The 18073-nt window shown below is 38.4% G+C and overlaps 1 protein-coding gene across 20 annotated transcripts in view; it reads left to right on the forward strand.

Moving 5' to 3' along the window:
- Positions 1 to 7715, forward strand: part of KTN1 (kinectin 1) — a 105374-nt gene extending 97659 nt beyond the window's left edge. For 19 of the 20 annotated variants that reach the window (XM_037503396.2, XM_054690570.1, XM_054690576.1 and 16 more), the window contains 4 exons: positions 2992 to 3075; positions 4540 to 4632; positions 5497 to 5617; positions 7222 to 7715. In XM_037503396.2, coding sequence (XP_037359293.1) covers positions 2992 to 3075; positions 4540 to 4632; positions 5497 to 5617; positions 7222 to 7226 — 303 coding nt within the window. In that variant the 3' untranslated portion in view covers positions 7227 to 7715. The other variant, XM_037503400.2, reaches the window with a different exon arrangement.
- The last annotated feature ends 10358 nt before the right edge of the window (positions 7716 to 18073 follow it).

Raw genomic sequence — 18073 nt, forward strand, 5'->3', positions numbered from 1 at the left:
AGCTTTGCAGCCCAGCACTCAACCACTGTGCCACCAGGGGAGGCCCTATCTAATTTTTTGAATAACATGCTTTTCAGTGAATGAAAAATGAAACAGGTAAAGATTGGCTGAGTTGTGAAGATTCATTTCTTAAAATATCATATTTAAATAGGTCTCTTGTTTTCTAATCTGGAAGATCATTGAAGGTTGACAATACATAGTTTTCATTCACAGGCAATATCCAGTGGAGCTTCTTATTTTTAACTGGTCTTTCTGTAGATTACAGATAACAAAAAACTTTATGATCAACATAACATTTAAAACAGTGATCCTAAGAACACAAACTTACAGATTAATAAAGCTCTCTAAGTATCTTATAAAAACATATTCTCTATTCCCATTCTTAAATTTTCTGGAAATTTACAGTGATTGTGATGGACTTAGTTGTTAGACAAATAATGACTATCTTGTTCTGTTTCTTTGTTTCTTAAAGATTTATTTTTATTTATGTGTACAAGAGCTGGGGTACATGCCAGAGGTGCAGGGGGTAAGAGGATTCACCAGAGACAGTGGGGAGCAGAACAGGCGGATCTACTGAAATACACTGCTGAGGGGAGTGGTGGGTGAGACAGGATTGGTCTGCTGTGCCATGTTGGTTAGATTCCTGGCCAGGGACTGAAATCATGCTGCAGTGGCTCACCATAGGTTGATAGCAATGAAAATTTTTTTTTTTTTAATTTTTATTTATTTGTTTGTTTGTTTTGTTTATACATGCACTGGGTACAGTCAGAAGCGTGGGAGGGTGAGAGAATTCACCAGAGCCAGAGCAGGGAGCAGAGCAGGCAGAAGGACCGAAGTACACTGCTGAGGGGAGCAGCGGGCGGCAGGAGAGGTCTGCGCGCCATGTGGGACCCTCCTCCAGTGGCCGGGGAGCAGCCGGGGATTGAACCGGCGCCACAGAGGCCGCGGGCAGCTTCGCAAGCCAGCGCTCAACCGCTGCGCCACCGGGGAGGCCCGATAGCAATGAAATTTTAACTCCTGCGCCACCAGGAAGGCCCTCTTGTTCTATGTTTCAAACAATGATCATTATATCTTTTTGTGATTCAAAATTGCTACAGCACATTATTAGGTGTTTTGTTTGTTTGTTTGTTTTTAAGTACCTGAATAAATTTTAGGAAGGTAACAGTAAGTCAGTCTCCTTACCCCAAGTTAACTCTGTTCACTTTGGAATATTCTTTCCTTTTTTTTTTTTTTAAAGATTAAAATACACTGTTTTTATTTGTTTGTTTATACAAGCACTGGGTACAGTCAGAAGTGCGGGAGGGTGAGAGAATTCACCACAGCCAGACCGGGGAACAGAACAGGCATACTGACGAAATACACTGCTGAGGGGAGCAGTGGGTGTGGCAGAAGAGGTCTGCATGCCATGTGGGACCCTCGCTGGTGGCCAGGGATAGAACCAGCGCTGCAGAGGCTGAGGCAGCTTAGCAGCCCAGCGCTCAACCGCTGCGCCACCAGGGGAGGCCCACTTTAGAATTTTCTTACTAGCACTGCTCTCTGTCAGAGAAAACGTCTTGAGTTATTCAATTGTGTTTGGTCTTCTCTTTTATTATACTGATTTATAGAAATCAAATTAGACTAAGGCTAATTTGAAATGCTAAGGCTATGTGAAATGCTCACATAGAAGCCTATATACACCACACATACATGTAACTATTTTTTAAATAAAATTTGTTTTATTTACTTTCATGTTACCTTAACTGAACTCATTCCTACTGCATTGTATACATGACTGTGATATGCATATGCCACAGCTATATGCCTTACTCTGTGATTGTTTTTAAAAAAATAACTTCTGACTGTAATTATTGAATATTTTTAACTTTCATGCTTGGTAGCTTACTCCAACAGGAACATGAAGCCCATAGATAGGATTGTGGTTTAATCTCTTTCCAGCTTGATGTTCTCTATATTTTTTGCCCTTCTGCTTCTTCAGGAGGCCATTTTGAGTGTCTGTCTTTACTTTTATCTTTGCGTTTGTCCTTGTCTTTTTGTTTGCTCAGGGTGACGTGCCGCATTTTCGGACAAATTAATGTTGTTTTCTTATCCATACTTTGTATTCTTGAGCCAAAGGAATGACATCTCTGATGTATTATAAGTCAGAGTTAAGCAAAGAAGAAAAACGGAAACATTTGGGTATTTAGAGTTCCCAAATAAAATTCCCAAATGGAATGTCCCCTCTTATTTCTCCAGTTTGAAATGTCATTGATCTTATTTCCCTTGTGGTTCTCTCAAACTGTTTAGTGTTGTATCTGTGGGTGAGAGGCAAAGATTTAATAAGAATGTAATTTTTTGTCAGCAGAGTCCATTTTCCTTACTCACATTTAGTTAGAAAAGTTATCAAGAGAAGACATTCTGTGTTGACACTAGAGTTTTATAGAACTTAATCTGTTGACAAGTTGATTATTAAGAAGCATATTTTAAGACATTTCTTGTTATATTAGACCCATGTGGTCTTACACTGATCTCTCTAGTAAAGAATGATCAGCATTTAAATTTTTGTAGTTTCCCTTTTACTGGCTTTATAATCCTTTCAATGTTTTTTGAAATATTATACAGTTGATTACTTAACTATTATGTATAAAGAAAGCCTTTGAAAACTGCTTGGTAAATTTCTGACTACCTTTTAATTTTGAATAATTACAAACAATTTTATGAACAGTAAATAGTAATACTTTTAAAAGGCACATTACTGGAATCTCATGGTTTTGTTTTTACATTTGCAGCTTTCTACTCTCAATCCAGTTTGTTTCTGTGGCTTTTATTCTGTTTAGCTTTACAGATGGGAACCTCCACTGCTTAGCTTTTCTGTACATCTGGTGAAGCATATTGGCTAATCCACTGTGCACAATAATTGTTAGAGATCCCATTCTTACTCATTCTTCAGTCCTAGAGTTCTCAGAATAATCAATGAAGGATGCAAATTAAGTTGTAGTATTCTTTTATTTTCAGTTAAAGACACTGTTGAATGAAACACTCACAAAACTTAGAGCTGAACAAAGTGAAAGACAGAAGGTAGCTGGTGACTTGCATAAGGTAAGACACTGCTTGTCCTGAAAATGCCATATTGTGCTGTGTTGTGCCTTGAATCTTAAGCCAAATACTGCTGATTCTGGATTTGTTCTTTTGCATCATTATTTTGTTTATAAAGTTAAGCTACTTGTATACTGATTTGCTTTTCCATTCTTAATTTGCTTCATTATTTCATCTCATTTTTATAATTACTTTATAAACAGATTAAAAGTTAAATATATAAAGGTTACTCTTTCAAAGTATTTGATTACGTCCAATTTTTTCAATTGGGATTTGCTTAATGTAGTCATTTGTGGAGTATGTTCCTTTTTTCTTTATGAATCTGAAAGATGTCTAGACCTTTGATGTTTTAGAAGTTTCTTTGTAGAAAGGCGTTTTACTTAATCTCATTTATAAATGGGTGATTTTTAGGATTACTCTTATTTGCTTTAGGTTGTTCTTTGTAACTTTGCTTTGAGATATTTTTATCAATGTAATGCACATGTGCTCATCAAAGCTGCTTTTGAGCTCTGATTGTGTTTTAAGATATCATCATTGAACAAAACAAATACATCATGTTTTTAAATATTTTTGTTGGTTCTGTGAGAATATAGCTTTTTAGTTGTTAAGCAAAACCCCGTATCCAGAATTGAGCCAAATTATTTTGGTGTTGCTACCAGTAGATAGAATGCAGACTTAGGAAAGTTTGTTTTAGAGCTCAAACTTAGATACATGATACATTGATTGTCATAAACTGAGCCATTCAGTTTATGTTGATAAGTAGTTTTAATTTTTACCTCTGGATCAAAATATAAAACACGCAGTTTTAGCCTAGAACTTTAGTTTTTCAGAAGATACTTTTAAAATACTAGCCAGGATCTCAAAGATGTGAATATATAAAGTAGAAACAATGGGTATCAATAGGTGACAGTGAACTGCCTTATATTAAAGTGATAGAAACACTTGCTATAATTGATTGGAAATGCTCATAAAAAATTTATTGACATGAAAGAGATTGTAAATACTTTGTAAAACAAGCAATTATAGCATAAAATAGCATGTATTTGTTAAAAGCCTATTTGTATGAAATTTTCTGCCAGTTTTCTTTTAAGCACATGTATAAAAGAGATCTAGACCAAGGGTCAACAAAGCCACAAACTATTTTGGGGTTTGTGGGCCACATATAATTCCTCTCACCTACCCTTCTTTGTTTAACATAACTATTTAAAAATGGAAAAACCATTCTTGTGAGCTGTACAAAAAGAGGCTGTGGCCAGATTTGACTGATTCTTGTAAACTGTTAAGTATTAACTGGTTGTTTCTGTTTTTAATTTAGGAAGCCATTTTTATTTTGGAGAAAAAAATCCTATAGGTTGGATTTACGTTGTGTTTTGGAAAGAACTTTGATCTTGTACAAAATAAGTAACAAAAATAACTTTTTTAATTTATCAACTATTATTTAGATCTACCGTATTACACTCCTTATAGGCTCAGCAGTCACTGGATCTTATCCAGTCAAAAATAGGAAAAGCCGCTGGAGATACTACTGTTATTGAGAATAGTGATGTTTCCCCAGAAACGGTATGCATTTTTATTTTTAACTCTTTATCTCTGGGTTAATTACTTTGTAAATTATATGAAGAATAAATATTGAACAAGATCTCTATCCCTGACTTTTTAAAAAGCTTTTGTGGTGTGCTTCCATTAAATTATATCACATTCTTAACTGAAGTGCATTGTGTTTCTTTAGTTGTTGTTGTTTTTTTTGAGTTATCCTATTTCTAAAATGCAGTTTTTGCTTGTTTTCACTTTAGCTTGGTGACATACTATGTGATTTTTAAAATTTATGTTGAGAAATATGGTCTATATGCATAAAATTGTAGAGAATATTAGATTGCTTATGGTTGAATCCTTCCCCTGCTTGGTAGCTGTGTGACTTTGGCCAATTCCTTAGCTTTACTGTGCTTTAATTGCCTTATCTATAAAAGCCAGTGATAATAGTACCTACCTTATAAGATGATTGAAAGGAATAAATGAGTAACCATGTAAAATACTTTGAATAGGGTGTAGTACTTAATAATAGTGCCTAGCACTTAGCAAGAGCTCAGTATATGCTATTTTTCACTCTTATGAACTGCCCTTCGGTGCTTGGCTATTACTGTTTTCCTGGAAGGAGAAATGGATTTATATTTGATATTCAAAGTCCATGTTTTTCCCATTGTGGCTTAGTGACATTTGTAACATGACTTTCTTTTATGCAAACTAACTTGCATCATTATGTATCAAACACTTCCTCCATGTGGTTTTTGCTATTGTTAATTTTCATGTCATTTTTCAGATTTTAATGGTTGTATACAATTTTAAAGCAAGAATAAAATAGTTTTTGTTTTTAGTTGTAGATGCTCTCCTTTTGTGATGTTTGAAGTTTTTGTATCTTGTTTTAAGGAGTCTTCTGAGAAGGAGACAATGTCTTTAAGTCTAAATCAGACTGTAACACAATTACAACAGTTGCTTCAAGAAGTAAACCAACAGCTCACAAAGGAGAAAGAACACTACCAGGGTTTAGGTAAGAATAATGAAAGTAGTATTAGTGTCTATTCAGGGGTGATGGACACAGTGTGTATTTATACATATGTGTAATTTTGTTTACCATAAATACATGCATTTTCATTTTCCTAGAGGAAGGATTCCCTCTTTCAGGACTTCCAGAGGACAGCCTTAGCTTTCTTGGAGTTTTATTTCCATCTTGTATATATTACGGTCTTGCACCTTGGGTCATGGGGTTGGAGGAACCCTATATTTTTGCGTGCTTTTTTTTTTTTTTTTATTTCTCTAGAACCACTCTTGTAACTTGTTTACCTATGCTTTGTTCATTGCCATAATACCTCCACGTGCTTCTTTAGTTCTGGTAAATTAGCTGTGTGACTTATTTTTAATGACTTGGTGAGATAAAGTGACTAACGTTTTTATTGAGATGCCGAACTGAAAAATAATCTCAATTTCTTTAAATTAGAGCTGGTTTTATTTAAGTTTGCTTATCAGTAACTTCTGAAGTAAGAGTCTTAATTGAGGATGAATACATTAACCAAAATCTTGTTAAGAGTTTTTATTGCCCAGGTTTTTAAAAATATCAGAAAAAATCAGATTTGTTGACAGTTAAAAATGATTTGTAGTATGCTGGCTAATGCAGATATACTTATTATATACTTATTTTTTGTTAGCTGAGTTTTACCTGTTTTAAGAAGAATAAAGTTTCACTGCCTTGGGTAATTAGGCTCTCCTGAATAATAACTTGGAATTCTTTTCTCCTCTAATGAACATAAGTCCGAACTTGGCAAGTGAAAGGTGCTTGGGTGTCAGTAGTTTATCATGAATGATAGAATGCTTTTATAACGCTAGAGGTCCACCAGGCTTGGAGAACTCTCTGCCTTTCTTAGTCGTTACTCGGCATTGACAGGAATAACTCCCTTTTACTGATCCTTTAGTTTCCACAGCTCTGCTTTATGCCCTTTAAATGTTTGTGTTACCAGCAGAATTTTTTACCTTTAGCCATCATTTTTCATCAATATATTGTGCAGTAGAGTAATCTTTTAAAACTACTACTAATTAAGTTGTAAATATGAATTTTGTAATCATCAAACTAAGTAGTAGCTAATACCTGTGAAGAAACTCAGAATTTCTTTTTTAGTATATACTGCAAATACATTTGAATTATTTAAGACAGTGCTGTACATATTCACTAAATGAAATCTGACTTGGTAAGTTCATATGAAGTCAGAAAACATATATCTGAACCCTAATCAGAGGTAGAGAATTGGAAATTTCAGTGTTTTTTTAAGTGCTGCTCACTTACCTCAGCTTTATGCCCTCGAGTAGAGCTAATAAAAATGGATTCCCAGTGTTCTCTTAAATGTTTTCTTTTAATATTTTAAATCCCTACATTATGTGGTCTGAGGTTTTAGCTCACATACTTTAAAATCCATGTAACACTACCTATTTTCTGAATCCTGAGGTTATTCTCTTGCTTTCTGAGTATCATTAGTATCAGTTACTTTGACCCTAGTTAAAGGGTTAAGTTAGATCAAATGGCATATACTTGTGGTTTTTGACAAATGTCTTCTGATTTGCTTTTTGTTGCTTTGTTTTAAAATCAGTTTCTTTCTTTTACAGAGTGAAGTAATTGGGAAACTGTTCATTCAAGGATAACAGAAGGCATTGTATTATATTTTGCCAAATTAAAGCCTTATTTATGTTTTCACCCTTTCTACTTTGTCAGAAACACTGAACAGAGTTTTTGTCTTTTCTAATCCTTGTTAGACTACTGATTTAAAGAGAGAAAAAAAGCCAACTCTGTAGACACCTTCAGAGTTTAGTTTTATAATAAAACTGTTTGAATAATTAGACCTTTACATTCCTGAAGATAAAATAAACATGTAATCTTTTATTTTGCTCAATGAAATTGTTCAGAAGATCAAAGGTGGTAAAAACAATGTAAAATCTAACATTTTATTACTGATGTTGTACACTGTTTTACTTAACATTTTGAGGAGTAACTGCCTCTGACTACAACTCAAGAGAACACTTTTTTGTTGCTAATGTAATCAGTTTTTGTAATGGCGTCAGCAAATAAAGGGATGCTTATTATTCAAACTTGTTCTAATTTTCATTGAGCTTTAAGATTTCATTGGCAGTACAGATCAACATAATTTATAACAATTATTAATTGCAATGTTCAAACAAGATGGGTATTGTTGCTTATACAACTTCTCTAAGAGGAGTGCTGGATTTTCTGTGTGGTTCTCTGCATTGTAAACTGTGCCCAGAAGTGCTGTGGGTTAGAGAAAGGACAAGACTTTCAGATTTACCATCCCACTAGTTAGAGGAATGCTGCTTTATTTTTACTATGACTGTTTTTTTAAGTAATAATAATCAACTTTTTGTTTCCTTGTCAGGCTCTATGTTATACAATACATGTGTTGAAAATTTTTTTTAAAAAATATGATTGAAACACTGAGCCCTTCAGGTGCTAAATAATCATTGACAAATATTTTGTACCATTCAGTATTAAGTTACTTGTTAGGCAGTACTTTTGCCTCCTTGCTGTTTCTTGAACATAACTATCACGCTACTACAGGACCTTTGTTCTTTCTGTTCTCTCTGCTTAAAAAAATCTCTTGGATAGCAGCTTTGGCTTGCTCCCCTATCTTGAGATTGGCTTAAATGTCACCTTTCTTGCAAGGTCTGTCTTGCTTATCCAGTATGCCCACTGTCCTTTCTATTTCCCTATTTTTATAATGTTGATAGTCTTCTAGTATGTTTCCTTATTCCCAGTCAGAAAATAAACTCCTTAAGGGCAAGAATAATTTCTTTTGTACTTGATAGCCCTAGACAATACCTGATGCTTAATTGTGCTCAAATATATTAGGAATAAATGGACGAAATTATTTTTTATAACTTGAGGGGTATTTAAAATTTGTCTCCTAGCTATTTCACAACTCTTAGCATATGAACCAAATGGTATTTTTAAGGTACACAGAAATAAACTGAAAGGGCTGCTTCTTGCCAGGGAAGACTATTCTGGGCATTTGGACTATTCTAGGCCTTACCTGATTGCTTTTAGCAAACCACTGCAAAATTGATCTGAAGGCCAGATATTATATCATCAACTTTTCTCATTTCCCTTTGCTCTTATTGCCTATAAAGATACTCGTGTGTGTGAAGGGGGAAAAAATCCTGCAATCCATTTTATTACCTCCTCTTGCTACTCTCCCTTCAGAGCATAATTTCTCAATACAATTGTATAATTGTACTATTTTTCAGCCTCCCTGTATATTTGAAATTTAAAAAAAAGTTATTACAAGAGACTCTGAGGACTCACTGTAGTCTCCTATCAATTTGTGTCTTCTCGTTCAACATTCCACCAAGTGTGCATTCATCTTTTTTGCCTCTGAAATGTCAGGAATGCCATAACGGTGCATATTGCAACTAGGAACAGCTGTAATTATTAATAGATGTATATGTTAAAAGTTGTGTTTCTGTTACTTGCATCAATTTGTCTTACTTCCAAACTCCAGAATCATTAGGGAAAATCTTACCACATACCCATTCATTTTTTAAGATAGGATATCTGTGATAGCTCCATCCTCTCTCACATTCATTCCTCTCTAGGTTAAATATTCTCAGTTCCTTAGTTGTCCTGAGACCATACTAGCCTACTCATCTCAACCATCCCTAACTGTCCACTTTTTTCCCCCCACTGTATTTTAGGTAGAGAATTGGGAGATGAAAGGAGCATCAAAACAGAGAGTGGGTCCTGTGTCCTCAATTTCTAGAGGTTCCTCTTGCTGCTACTGTCACCACTTGAGGCAGAAAGCCCTAAGATTTGGGAGAACCTCCTTGTAGGGAAGGGAAAATGACTACTAAAGTTGGAAGCGGAGTTGTAGAGGTCCAAAAAGAGAATGGAGAGAGGTGGGAGGGCAAGCAAGGGGTTGCCTATGTAGAATGCAATAGCTTCAGTTTGTGTGGCAAAGCTAGTAAATCCGGAAGTTAGTGACACTGAAGCATCTAGGCTTGAACAGCACCTTTCAAGCATTCACCCCAGCAGTAAGAGATTATGGAGTGTGCAGCTGTAATTTTGCCCACACAGAGTTTGAGCCAGGGCCAGATTTCCCATGGGTTTTGCAACCCAGGGCAGACTGCATGTAGGCATTGCTGTTTGTGGGATGTTCCCCAGATGGCATGTATGACAAGCTGTGACCAAGGGAAGGTTGCAGTTGTACCCTCAGTTGGGAGATATTTGTCCCTTCACCTTGTTTATCATCTGGGTTCCCAAAGGAGGGAGGAAGAATTAAAGAATAGATTCCACCTTGTCACTAAGGCCATTAACCAAGCCTGAGCAGGGATATGAGTTATTAAAGTGGACTGGACTAGACTGGTATTAACCAAAGTTACAGGACAGCTATGTTATTTGCTCAGGTTGTGCTTAAGAGGAAGATGTCACCGAGCTACATTGACCTTTATGATTGGGAAAATGAGAACAACTTCAAGTTATTCTGCCAACCAGAATAGATTTTTCTAGACTCAATTTTTGTCACATTTTCCTAGAAAATTGTACCATTTCATACTCATTGGCAGAATTTTGATGTTAACAGTTAACATGTATCCCTTATACAATTTACCATGTTCTAGACTTTTTAAAAGCCCACTATAAAATCATTAATTCATTTAAAGTCTCCCCAGAGTTTATTGAAGGGATGACCTCACCTCTGTTCCATAAACTTTGGCACATGAAAGATTAAGTTAAAGGTTAAGTTGCCATGGTCTCAGCTACTAAGTAGAGAAACCAGCATTCCAACTGCCAGAGTAAGCTGTTTGACTTGATTCCCTTATTCTTACTCATATATTCATATATTTGTGTGTGCAATACCACACACAAATGTGCATTCACACCACACCAAGTGTGCATTCATCTTTTTTGCCTCTGAAATGGCAGGACCACATATGTGGTGTTAATTTTTTATTTTTTTAAAGATTTATTTATTTATTTATTCAAGCGCTGGGTGCAGTCAGAAGCATGGGAGGATGAGAGAATTCACCAGAACCAGAGTGGGGAACAGAACAGGCAGACCGACAAAATACACTGCTGAGGGGAGCAGCGGGCACGGCAAGAGAGGTCTGCGTGCTATGTGGGACCCTCCCCAGTAGCCGGGGATCAAACCGGCTCTGCAGAGGCTGCGGGCAGCTTCGCAGCCCAGCACTCAACCGCTGCGCCACCAGGGGAGGCCCTGTGGTCTTAAGTTTTTAAAAAATAACTAATTTTCCCCCTCATGTATTCCTGATGTTAATGTGATTGTTGTCATTTTCTCTTGATTATGCTTTCCAAGGAATTGTTAACCTTAGTGGTTCTGCAGACCCCTAAGCTCCCCAAAATCCCTTCCAGTTGTCTGCAAAGGAAAAACTATTTTCACAATGCTAAGATGCTATTTGCCATTTTTTGTTGTGTTGTTAAAGCAATGTGGGTAAAACTGCAGGTGCTTTAGCAAAGAAAACCATGATTCCTAACTGAGCTAGTATTTGTATTTTTGTCAAACTCCCAGTAAAAACAATATCAGATTTACATGTCTTTTCTGATGCTATTAAAAGGATATTAATGACTTATTTTCTGAGAGGTGGAATAAAATGTGTCAATGTTGGGAAGAGCTGCTTAACTCAGGGAGCCAATATTTTCCAAATGACTAATGCACAATGTTACAAAATCATGCATAGGTAAAAAATCCATTCTAGGCAAGATAAGCTAATGGATTTTAATGTATCTGTGTGCCAGTTCAATGATATGGTTGTAGACCTCACATTGTTAGGGGGAAAGGCTGTCCTAAGCAAACTCCATACAGGCTTTGTGGACTCCACCCCCACTTCAAGACCCTGGCAACTACAAATCACCAAAGGGAAGGTTTCAAGGACCGTAGGGTGGAGTTAAGCAGCTCTGCTCTCTTGAATATTTAACTGGCGGTGTGGCGGGGGTCTCTCTTGGCCAGGAGGCGTGCTTGATTTTTCACCAGCTCAGCGGGTCATTGGGATTCCAGGTCAGCAGAACGGGTAGGATGCATTTACATTTACACACTTAGCTCCCTCTTTTTCTCCCGGAGTTACTCATTTCCCCATCTCCCCTTCCCTTGTAAATAAACCTTTTATCAACCTTTTGTGTGTGTCTGCAGTTTAGCATTAATAAGTGCCCTTTAAGTGCGCGGGTGAGGACCCGCAGTCAGGCAACCCGTTTTATATTGGGGTTGCCCTGTAACAACATTGCAATTAATCTTTAAGAAATATCACTTGTTGGGCCTCCCCGGTGGCGCAGCGGTTGAGCGCTGGGTTGCGAAGCTGCCCGCGGCCTCTGCAGCGCCGGTTCGATCCCCGGCTGCAGTGCGAGGGTCCCACATGGCGCGCAGACCTCTCCTGCCGCCCGCTGCTCCCCTCAGCAGTGTACTTCGGTCCCTCTGCCTGCTCTGCTCCCCGCTCTGGCTCTGGTGAACTCTCTCACCCTCCCGCACTTCTGACTGTACCCAGTGCTTGTATAAATAAATAAATAAATAAACATGCCTCTATTAAAAAAAAAAAGTTAAAAAAAAAAAAAAAGAAATATCACTTGTTGAGTTTTTGCTGTGGCATCAAAAGAATATCCACAATTACCTGAATGACTTCCTCTTTCCAACAACATATCTCTGAGAAATCAGATATTCTTCATATTAAGATTGTTTGCCAGAGAATTACTAGCAACAGCTTAAACCTCAAAGGAATTGGCGGTGCTCTATATCCCTCTATCAAAACAATAATACAGATTGAATGCTGAAGCAGTTGTCTTTAGGTAGTAAAGAAATGTATAAATGTGAAGCAAATGGTTTTGGAAATTGAGAACAGTGGTCTAGTATGTAGTTTTTTCCAACAGGTTTTAATATTGGGCATCTCTGAGCATTTTTTTGTTGTGCCCTTTTCTGTTTGATTCATTTATGTTTTCATCGTTTTCTTTTTACTTTTATTGGGTTTGTTTTGTACTTTGCCAACTTCTTTAAAATGAGTTATTTTCAATTCGTGTTTTCTGACTAATTTTAGGCTATAAATTTCCCTCTGAACTTTTTGGCATCCCCACAGATTTTGATTTGTACGGATTTTTGTTGTCTTTCAGTTCTTTTAAAAGTGTTTCAAATGTCCAGAAAATAAGTATTAAAAGCCTGTGTGTACCACACAACATAAACGTTTTGTTACATTTGCCTGAGTTTTTAATTTTTAAAAAATGAGGTGTGATGAAGCATCTTGTATACATACACCTCCCTGTCCATTCCCTTCTACCCCGGTTAGCCACTATGCAAAGTCATGTTTATCATTTGATTTTGTGTTGTTACGCAGTTAAGATGTGTATATCCAGAAAATGTGGTAGGCCTTTCTTTGCATGTTTCAAATGATAGATAAATCTACCAATTGCTTTATTTGCTTGATACTGAAATTCATGAGTTTTCATTTTTAACAATGGACACCTCACATTTTATTTGTACATTCCTCTGATCGAGTTCCTCTAAGTGGTCACCAGCTTACAAAGTTTTTATGTAATTTTCGTTTGATTATCTTTAAGAGTTTATTTGGAATGTTGTTTTGTGTTTTTCATATAGTGGATTTTTAAAGTACTGTTTGCTAATACTGCTTTGGGTCAGTAAACTTGACCTGTATGGCACCAATGTCCTGGATTTGTGAAGACTTTAGAGAGAAGTATAAACCAAAAAAGAAGAAATTAAGCTTGGTTTAGAAAAGTAAGAATACTAAGTTAAACTTTGACAGGAAATGATTTTATTGAAGTAGTTTCTTTTTTAAGATCGATTTTATTTTATTTATGCATATAAGAACTGGGGTGTAGGCCAGAGGGGTGGGGGATGAGAGGATTCACTGGAGACAGAGGAGACACAGTGGGGAGCAGACCAGGCAGATCTACTGAGATACACTGCTGAGGGCAGCAGTGGGAGAGACAGGAGAGGTCTGCTGCACCATATGTGTTAGCTCCCTGGCTGGGGTTAGATTGATAGTGCTGAGACTTTAACCCCTGCGCCACCAGGGAAGCCCTATTGAAGTAGTTTGGATTTCCAAATGGCTAGGCTAGTTTTTATGCTCTTCAGCTTAAAGAATGAAAAACAATGGGAAATGTTTCCCAGTGATCTCAGAAACAGGAAACAGTCAAACAGGTGGTGGAAAGTCTTGTTTACATTTACGTTGATGCATTGTCTTGGCTTGCTATGAAAAATCAAGCCATTACATATTTTTGAGTTAAGAGCAGCTTCCTCCTAAGCTATTCAATTCACAGTTTTTGGGATTTTATTCAGTGCCCAGTGCTGGCTGTAGTAATCATTTCAAAATACCTAAAATATGTTGTTGATTTAATTCATAGACTATAGTTATAGGGAATGCAAGTTTGCTCATTTATGTTACTGAATTGTGTTGGTAAGTTCTATCACCATCTTAATTGTGCATTCTTCCCACCTATGCATCTGGTTTTTCTCCCTGCTAGCTGTAAAAGTCAAGTAGAAATGGTGCTCTAGTAAATTCTAGCCCAAATGAGTTGCAGCATTGGATTTTCTTCCCCAGTTCCTTTATTGCCAAATACATGGTCAATATTTGTGAATATTCCAAGCAATAAAAAGGATGTGTTACATGGCAGGGAGAGGGGCACCCCAGAACCCCCAAACCTGCCTTCTCTAAATAGGTTCTGCCATCCTCCGCATCGACAAATCATAGAAGACCTTTAAAGGAAAGGAACTTTAATACAATTAGTGAACAATACAGAAAAGACAAAGAATATAGTTTCTAAATCAAGCACCCAAAAGTACCCATCCCCTCGTGGGTAAAAATCCACCCAAATGGGACTGGCACAGAGCAAGGCCCGAAAGCCTGTCACAAGTCTAAAGTACCTTTGGGTGGGGGCCCATAGAAAAGGTCAGAAACAGCCAGATAAGTCCAGGAAGAAAAGCGCAACATCAAGATCAAGATAAAAGCTGCCATTGTTAACCTCCTCATGGGTCTCTCACCCACATCTGTTTCACCCAATCTAGGACCAAGAAGCAAGCAGTTTCTTCACATGTCTCTGCTCATGTGCCTCCTCCAGGTCTCCTGGTTCTCTGTCTTGCTTCCTTCTCCAGTCTCCTCTCCAGCTTCTCCTCCTTGCTCAGCTCCACTCTCCCTTGGGTGGGACAAGGAACCTGGAACCTCCCCTTTTTCCTGGGTACCACCCTGTTACAGATGGAATATTTCTATTAAATTTATTTTCTATTAAATTCCAATTTATTGATATATTCCTACGATCCCCAAACTGTTTCTTCTTACTTAAAAATCTGAGGTGGTACTCAAGAATTTGCATTACAAACAAGTTCCGAGGTAATGCTAATTGGCTAGTTTGAAGACCACCATTTGAAAACCCACGCATATTGGTTTTTAACTTGCTTTTGCTTTGGCAGTCTCTTCACAGTTTCTTTTTAAATAAAAGTTATTATTTCCAAATATTGCTGAATATTATTAGTTTGTGTCATTTGTCTTATTTTTACAAATTTGGGAGGAGAGATTGCAGCATGTGTTTAGCCTACCACCTTGAAAACTGTATTCTCCCAAAATAAGTTTTAAAAAGATAAAGTTCTAGTTAATTGGTGGTGTTCCTGGTGTTTCTTTGTATTTCCTGGTAGTGCCACACAGGGAATAGTTTGAAAAACAAAGTGTATAGTAACCTCTTTTACGCTAGAAAATTTTTATAGCCCCTCCCCAATTCTGAGTATGTATGAATATGCTATTCGCCCAGTGACCAATGTTAAGGATTTTATTGCCTGAAGAAGAATCTGTTGGAATACAATAAGGGGTGAAAAGCATAAGTTGTTTTCACTTTTGATACCAAGAGCAGATGACTTATGTACTCACCAGTGTGAATTCCTTACAGAAACCAAGGTATAAAGATTCTTACAGAATCTTTGTCTTTGTGTCCCTTTAGGAGACAGCCTCTGGATTTGGTCTTCTGTTAGATGAACATATCCAATCAGATGAATCAACCAATCTTAGTAACTTTTGCCTGTAACCTTACACCTTCTTTGAATAAACTAACTGCATTTCTTACCCACATGTGCATAAAGAATATGAAACACCCTCATAGGTGCTGAACAGCAGAACAAAAGATATGTGTCTGCCGTGGACCAGACACAAACCATGAGGGAGAAAGCCAGTGGAACTGTCCTGGACCTCAGTAGACAGGAGCGAAGGCACCCCCCAGACACCTGTGAGTTGAGGAAGAAGTAATTAGTAAGTTGAATGAGAGGTGTTCTTGCCCTCAAGGAGGTGCAGGTGAGAGGTCTCCATGACTGGTCACCAAGGACTGGGAGTTAGGGGAGCCACACCAAGGGCCTTAGATCCTGTGTCCCTGCATGGAGGAGAACTGTGCAATAGCGCCCTGGCCTGAAGCACACTGTGTGGTGTCTATGTGGTATAGACACTTTATCAAGTGTAGCCACTGGAGCCTGTCAGTTAGCACAGCATGTTCTAGTCCTTTAGCCTGGTCTCCCCAGGCATAGCCTTTTCCCCAGAGGGTAAGCAAAAAAAATGAGATGACATAGGTGAAGTGCCTGGTGCATGGTGGCCCTCAGTAATGTTAATCTAAACGGTGCAACTAGTGTTTCCTTCCTCCCTCCATCCCTCTCTCCCTCCCTCCCTCCCACACTGAAGCAGAGCAGCCCTCAAGATGTGAGTGCAAGAAAGGAGTCCGCCTTAGCTGAGGTGAGTGTGTGTGGGGGGTGGGGGGAGAACTGGGCTTTTGTTGCCAGGAAGCCAGTTTAGGCTCTTGGAGCACCTTTTCACCGTCATCAGTTTGTCTTGCTTATCCTAAAATGGGTTCCAGTGTTAGGACTATTTACATTTCACCACAGGAAGTGGCATCCTGGTGTTGGGACATTGCAAGGTTAAGCCTGTTTCTTCTTAGCTTCACTTCTAGAGTAGTTTTTCTTTATTTACTTGCTTGCTTTTTGACATGAAATAAAGGTACATCCCTGAAAATATGGGAGTGCAACAATATGTGTAAGGAGGTGAGAAAGGATGGATTCAGGTTTTGTAGGAGGCAGAAGGCACGGAACCTGGTTGGTACTGAGAGAAGATAGAGAAGAAGGGCTCAGGATGGCCGAGAACACAACGCCTGCCGGAACGTGTGCTTGGCTGTATGTCCGCTGTTTCTGTGATCTTAGATTAGTTACTCAGCCGCATTTGTGTCTTAGTCATTTTATCTGCGAAGTAGGGAAAGTAGTAATACACAGCTGTTAGATTTGTTGTGGGAAGTAAATGACTGACTGACCTTACCTAGATTGCTTGTAACAGTGCCAGGCACATCGTGAAAGCTCAATACATGTCATCAGTTGTCACCCCCATCCAGGGCAGGAGAACACAAAACTCAGAAGTTGTTGAGAGAGAGGAGGGTGAGGGTGAGTGGGCGGGGAGATCAGGAAGGGTGAGGAAGAAGTTACATAGCTTGCAGAGTGACTTCAGGAGCTAAACACCTTTTTAGTCCCTATCCCTGGAAAAAAGGACTTTATTTAAAGTAGAACTAGAAGTCATTTAATGAGCTCAAGAATAGTGGGATTAGGAACAGCCTACTTTTATCAAAGACTTGTGTCACTGATTATGCTGCTTTGATTATTGTTGTAAATATGCCCCAAGGGGTTTGAGGTAAGAAATGAGGAGCTGAGGATGCTAATTTTTTTTTTTTTTTAAAGATTTATTTATTTATTTATTTATTTATACATGCACTGGGTACAGTCAGAAGCACGGGAGGGTGAGAGGATTCACCAGAGCCAGAGCGGGGAGCAGAGCAGGCAGAAGGACCGAAGTACACTGCTGAGGGGAGCAGCGGGCGGCAGGAGAGGTCTGCGCGCCAGGATGCTGATTTTTAATGTGAAGAATTGTAAGCTATTCGAAGGCACAGGGGAAGTCTCTGGAGGGTTGTGCTTAACAGAATTCTGAAACAAGGAAGCCCAATAGCAAAAATAAGAGGTACCATGTGAGGCCGCTAGTCTCCAGGCAGTGGAGGATGGTGATTAGGCAGGTGGGGGGGGGGTGCTGAAGGGGGCGGGGGTAGAGCCCTCTAGTTGCTGTGGCCCGGGGTCATTTGTGAGGTTACATGGGAACCATGACAAGGCCCCACTCCCTAGCCTGAGAGGGCCAAGTGGTTTATATATATCCTTTAATCCTCTTGATTTCTTGTAAGGGTGGTATATTACTCAATCCATTTTAAGGATGAGAGAAGTGGGCCTCCCTCGTGGCACAAGGGGTTAAGACGCAACCTATGAGGCTGTGGACACAGCCTCTGCAGCATGAATTTGATCCCCGGTCAGTGAGCTACCCACATGGAACAGCAGACCTCTCCTGACTGGCATGCTGCTTCCCTCAGCAGTGTACTTCAGTCAGTCAGCTTGTTCTGCTCCCTACTCTGTCTCTGATAAATCCTCTCACCCCCCATACCTTT

Source organism: Talpa occidentalis, unplaced genomic scaffold, assembly GCF_014898055.3.
Source record: "Talpa occidentalis isolate TD23 unplaced genomic scaffold, MPIMG_talOcc4v2.1 talOcc4.11, whole genome shotgun sequence".
Classification (NCBI taxonomy): Eukaryota; Metazoa; Chordata; class Mammalia; order Eulipotyphla; family Talpidae; genus Talpa; species Talpa occidentalis.